Source organism: Coregonus clupeaformis, chromosome 19, assembly GCF_020615455.1.
Source record: "Coregonus clupeaformis isolate EN_2021a chromosome 19, ASM2061545v1, whole genome shotgun sequence".
Lineage (NCBI taxonomy): Eukaryota > Metazoa > Chordata > Actinopteri > Salmoniformes > Salmonidae > Coregonus > Coregonus clupeaformis.
The window spans coordinates 36,290,787-36,297,200 of NC_059210.1; the positions used below are offsets into that span (position 1 = coordinate 36,290,787).

Below are 6,414 nucleotides of genomic sequence, written 5' to 3' on the forward strand. Positions count from 1 at the left end.
TTATATATATACTCCCCTTTATTACTTTTCAACCCCGCCATCCTTTCCCTACTTGGGGTAAATTAGTGAACAACAATGCTTAGGCCTCTACTTCCAGCTTATACTTACTATCTACATTTTATGGACACAGTCAATTTTACAAGAATTCTATTTTGCTTGTTTTTGCTCCTGAACTTCTTCTACTCTCAACCTCTCCGATCATTTTCATGATGTCCATCCGGTTTGCTTCTATATAAAATATTATTTTCTTGTTATTTCATTACTTTAACAGAACGTTTCCTAAAAGTTCAAACATGTTTATGTTTAATTACATTTTTGGTAATGTTCTAGGAATGTTCTCCAACTAGTTTGCCATTGGGAATGTTCTCAAATAGTTCAGTGAACGTTAAGAAACAACGATATTCTGTCGTTATTTCAGTACTTCAGCAAAACGTTTCCTACAGGTTTCCTCATGGTTCTATTTAAAGTCATGTTCTCAGAACATTAAGAAAACGTTCAATGAAAAACAGACGAAAACATTAGTAATGTTCAAAGAACGTTCTAAGAATGTTATTTAAAAACATACACTAAGTATACCAAACATTAGGAACACCTTCCCACAGCTGTGTCAAGTTGGCTGGATGTCCTTTGGGTGGTGGACCATTCTTGATACACAGGGATACTGTTGAGCATGAAAAACCGAGCACCGTTACAGCTCTTGACACAAACCTGTGCGCCTGGCACCTACTACCATACCCCGTTCAAAGGCACGTAAATCTTTTGTCTTGCCCATTCACTCTCTGAATGGCACACATACACAATCCATCCTCAATTGTCTTTAGGCTTTAACCGTCTCCTCCCCTTCATTAACCTGTCTCCTCCCCTTCATCTTCACTGATTGAAGTGGATTTATCAAGTGACATCAATGACCATGTTTACATGCATACAGTATTCCGAATATTAACTCATATCCTGCTTAAGGTCTTATTCGGGATAAGCTGTTTACATGCACTTTTGATATCGTGCTCATGAGTGTCCCTGTATCCATGAATAAACACAAGTTTCCTAATTTAAGTTCATATGGGTTAAATATAATAGTAACTGACTGTAGGCATATAACCTCTCACATGTAGCGTAATATATTGACACTGTTATGCAAGCAGGCAGTATTTCAACCACATAAAATATTCACCCAAGATAAGGTGTGTACATGCCACAATATCCTGTCTTAGATCAGCATATTCCAGGCATCTTATCTGGTTTCTCATAACCGAGATACAAGCTTTTTCGGGTTATTGTAAAAATGTACTGTCATTTTTCCAACAATTGTTTACAGACAGATTATTTCACTTATAATTCACTGTATCACAATTCCAGTGGGTCAGAAGTTTACATACACTAAGTTGACTGTGCCTTTAAACAGCTTGGAAAATTCCAGAATATAATGTAATGTCTTTAGAAGCTTCTGATAGGCTAATTGACATCATTTGAGTCAATTGGAGGTGTACCTGTGGATTTATTTCAAAGCCTACCTTCAAACTCAATGCCTCTTTGCTTGACATCATGGGAAAATCAAAATAATCACCCAAGACCTCAGAAAAATGGAATGGGCCAAAATTCACCTCCACAAGTCTGGTTCATCCTTGGGAGCAATTTCCAAATGCCTGAAGGTACCACGTTCATCTGTACAAACAATAGTATGCAAGTATAAACACCATGGGACCACGTAAACGTCATATCGCTCAGGAAGGAGACACGTTCTGTCTCCTAGAAATGAACGTACTTTGGTGCGAAAAGTGCAAATCAATCCCAGAACAACAGCAAAGGACCTTGTGAAGATGCTGGAGGAAACAGGTACAAAAGTATCTATATCCACAGTAAAACAAGTCCTATATCGACATAACCTGAAATGCCGCTCAGCAAGGAAGAAGCCACTGCTCCAAAACCGCCATAAAAAAGCCAGATTACGATTTGCAACTGCACATGGGGACAAAGATCGTACTTTTTGGAGAAATGTCCTCTGGTCTGATGAAACAAAAATATAACTGTTTGGCCATAATGACCATCGTTATGTTTGGAGGAAAAAGGGGGGTAATTGCAAGCCGAAGAACCCCATCCCAACCGTGAAGCACGGGGGTGGCAGCATCATGCTGTGGGGGTGCTTTGCTGCAGGAGGGACTGGTGCACTTCACAAAATAGATGGCATCATGAGGAAGGAAAATTATGTGGATATATTGAAGCAACATCTCAAGACATCAGTCAGGAAGTTAAAGCTTGGTCGCAAATGGGTCTTCCAATTGGACAATGACCCCAAGCATACTTCCAAAGTTGTGGCTATGTCAGGAGGAATGGGCCAAAATTCACCCAACTTATTGTGGGAAGCTTGTGGAAGGCATCCCGGAATGTTTGACCCAAGTTAAACAATTTAAAAGGCAATGCTACCAAATACTAATTGAGTGTATGTAAACTTCTGATCCACTGGGAATGTGATGAAAGAAATAAAAGCTGAAATAAATCATTCTCTCTACTATTATTCTGACATTTCACATTCTTAAAATAAAGTTGTGATCCTAACTGACCTAAGACAGGGCATTTTACTAGGATTAAATGTCAGGAAGTGTGAAAAACTGAGTTTAAATGTATTTGGCTAAGGTGTATGTAAACTTCTGACTTCAACTGTAGATAAGCTAATGGTATATCAGCCACTGAGCCACTGTCCCTCTTCCTCTCCTCTCCCCACAGCTCGCATTGTGAGGAGCCGGCAGTGGTGTGATATGATGCCTTGCTTGGAAGACGAGGGCTGTGACCTCTTAGTAAACCAGTCGGGCTGGACCTGCACACAGCCTGGGGGCCGGGTGAAGACCACCACGGTAAGACAAGACTGCCAAGCTACTTAACCACACAATATGTCACAGTTAGTGTGACCAGAGTCCGTATAGTCATAAGACTTGTCCAGAGACCTGTGTTTGGCCTTGATGTGTTTCTGGGAATGGCGTAGAGGTCCCTGTGGAAACATTCAGAGCTGCCAACTATTAATTTACTGGAGAACTTAATTGAATATAACACTTTTCCACCTATGTCTATGTGGTCATTGCCTGATATAATCAGTTGTTTGTATGACTGCATCACTTAGCCATTTGAATGTGTTACAGTATGCATTATTTATGTCTATATGTGGTAACAGAAAGAAAACCAAAACTTAAGTGTGTTGATGAAATAATTCTCACTCATGCACACTTAATGTCACTCACTAAATGGTGCTTCTGTCGCTATCTTGTCAGGGCATCAATTTCACAGCTGATTAAGGAGCTCCATTTCAATAGGTTCATTATGCAGCATTAATTTGCATCCCTATCATTGGCATGTTGTCTGATGTTCATAAATGTAGCAGAAGGTTGTGCATTTAAATCTATGCCACCTGCACTGCTGCTAATCAACCTAATAGTTTTTTTAAAAAATAACATTTGTACATGCTCAAAGATAAGGCATTCATGTATAATTTAAAAATGTGTTATTGCATTAATTACGGTTACCTATCTATAGCATTTAACATACACATCCTCCTAACATGTATATATAGTGATCTGCCGACTGTGATATTCTTCTGCATTGTAAAGAATCAGGCAGAGTTCTCTGAATTTCCCTCCAGAAGTGTCTTGAAGGCTGAAGGGTAGTCATGCATGCTCAGGTCCTCAGTGCCATGGTTCGTGGGCTGAGACTGGAGGCTGGTGGGCTGTCAGTCTAGTCACTGAATAATGAAACCTGTCAACTCAAGGATCGCTTTCAAAGTCCAGCATTTTATGTGCAGAAATCCTCTGTTCAGGTACCATTGCTTTTAATGGGGCTTGTTTTAAAGATGGACAGGGGGCAAGGAAGCTGCTAACCCTGTAAATTATGTTTCAAATAACTCACAGTTGTGTCTTGGTGGACAATTAGAGCCATCTCCTGTATGGCGGCAGCAGACTCCAATCTCTGTCAATTGTGGACGATGCTATGGGATTCAGCTACAGTGAGGGGAAAAAAGTATTTGATCCCCTGCTGATTTTGTATGTTTGCCCACTGACAAAGACATGATCAGTCTATAATTTTAATGGTAGGTTTATTTGAACAGTGAGAGACAGAATAACAACAGACAAATCCAGAAAAATGCATGTCAAAAATGCTATAAATTGATTTGCATTTTAATGAGGGAAATAAGTATTTGACCCCTCTGCAAATCATGACTTAGTACTTGGTGGCAAAACCCTTGTTGGCAATCACAGAGGTCAGACATTTCTTGTAGTTGGCCACCAGGTTTGCACACATCTCAGGAGGGATTTTGTCCCACTCCACTTTGCAGATTTTCTCCAAGTCATTTAGGTTTCGAGCCTGACGTTTGGCAACTCGAACCTTCAGCTCCCTCCACAGATTTTCTATGGGATTAAGGTCTGGAGACTGGCTAGGCCACTCCAGGACCTTAATGTGCTTCTTCTTGAGCCACTCCTTTGTTGCCTTGGCCGTGTGTTTTGGGGTATTGTCATGTTGGAATACCCATCCACGACCCATTTTCAATGCCCTGGCTGAGGGAAGGAGGTTCTCACCCAAGATTTGACGGTACATGGCCCCGTCCATCGTCCCTTTGATGCGGTGAAGTTGTCCTGTCCCCTTAGCAGAAAAACACCCCCGACGCATAATGTTTCCACCTCCATGTTTGACGGTGGGGATGGTGTTCTTGGGGTCATAGGCAGCATTCCTCCTCCTCCAAACACGGCGAGATGAGTTGATGCCAAAGAGCTCGATTTTGGTCTCATCTGACCACAACACTTTAACCCAGTTCTCCTTTGAATCATTCAGATGTTCATCGGCAAACTTCAGACGGGCCTGTATATGCTTTCTTGTGCAGGGGGACCTTGCGGGCGCTGCAGGATTTCAGTCCTTCACGGTGTAGTGTGTTACCAATTGTTTTCTTGGTGACTATGGTCCCAGCTGCCTTGAGATCATTGACAAGATCCTCCCATATAGTTCTGGGCTGATTCCTCACCGTTCTCATGATCATTGCAACTCCACAAGGTGAGATCTTGCATGGAGCCCCAGGCCGAGGGAGATTGACAGTTCTTTTGTGTTTCTTCCATTTGCGAATAATCGCACCAACTGTTGTCACCTTCTCACCAAGCTGCTTGGCGATGGTCTTGTAGCCCATTCCAGCCTTGTGTAGGTCTACAATCTTGTCCCTGACATCCTTGGAGAGCTCTTTGGTCTTGGCCATGGTGGAGAGTTTGGAATCTGATTGATTGCTTCTGTGGACAGGTGTCTTTTATACAGGTAACAAGCTGAGATTAGGAGCACTCCCTTTAAGAGTGTGCTCCTAATCTCAGCTCGTTACCTGTATAAAATACACCTGGGAGCCTGAAATCTTTCTGATTGAGAGGGGGTCAAATACTTATTTCCCTCTTTAAAATGCAAATCAATTTATAACAGTTTTGACATGCGTTTTTCTGGATTTTTTTGTTGTTATTCTGTCTCTCACTGTTCAAATAAACCTACCATTAAAATTATAGACTGATCATTTCATTGTCAGTGGGCAAACGTACAAAATCAGCAGGGGATCAAATACTTTTTTCCCTCGCTGTATGTAACCACAAGGCTTTAATAGGGAAAAACAAACAAGCCTTTTTTTCTAACTTAACTACAAGCAAACCTCCAAAGTAAGCCCTGCCTCGGATGTTGTTATAGAATACATTTGACTCAATTATGTTGAACCCCTTTGCCAAAGACTGAAAAGTAAACAACGTTGCAAAAGGATTGTGCAAGTCACAATAATGTAACCAGTGACATTTTCTACAGATTGTCTCAAAACTATGGATTGGTTTTGACTGCATTCAATTTATCTTATAAACACATACAGGACATTAACACATTACATTAAAATCATGTAAACAAAATCACTTTATGCATTCTCCAAGTGTTACTACACATTTACTTGATTATACAGTACTAAGTAGTACACAATGATTCTAGGACCCAGAAGAACTGCACATTATTTTGTAATTCATGAAATAAGGAGTGGTTATGTAAACCAGTCCTTACATACTTACAAAATGTCAGAGTTATCCAACAGTGGTCATGGAGCTCCACTAGGGCTGCGTTTAAACAGGCAGCCCAATTCTGATATTTTTACCACTAATTGGTCTAGGTGTGCAAGCTTCCGAGCCAGCCCCATGGTAACACACCTGATATAGCTAATCAAGGTCCTGGTGAGCAGCTAATTAGTAGAGAGGGCATCCGGGGGGGTTGGGGGGTCCAGGACCGAGTTTGGGAAACCCTGCTACAGGACTCTGAGGTCATGAAAGATCATGAAAAATGGCACAGACGGAGAAGGGCAACATCTTATGAGTTCCAACCTAACTTTGCTATTTAGTGACTTTTTGGGGTATTATCTTTACTTTTTCTGTACAG

At 41.1% G+C, this 6,414-nt stretch overlaps 1 protein-coding gene across 1 annotated transcript in view; it reads left to right on the forward strand.

The window, feature by feature from the left end:
• LOC121531197 (chemokine-like protein TAFA-5) overlaps positions 1-3,284 on the forward strand; it is a 110,228-nt gene extending 106,944 nt beyond the window's left edge. Inside the window, exons 3-4 of the mRNA XM_041836461.1 lie at positions 2,722-2,849; positions 3,261-3,284. Coding sequence (XP_041692395.1) covers positions 2,722-2,849; positions 3,261-3,284 — 152 coding nt within the window. The remainder of the gene's footprint in view (positions 1-2,721; positions 2,850-3,260) is intronic.
• The last annotated feature ends 3,130 nt before the right edge of the window (positions 3,285-6,414 follow it).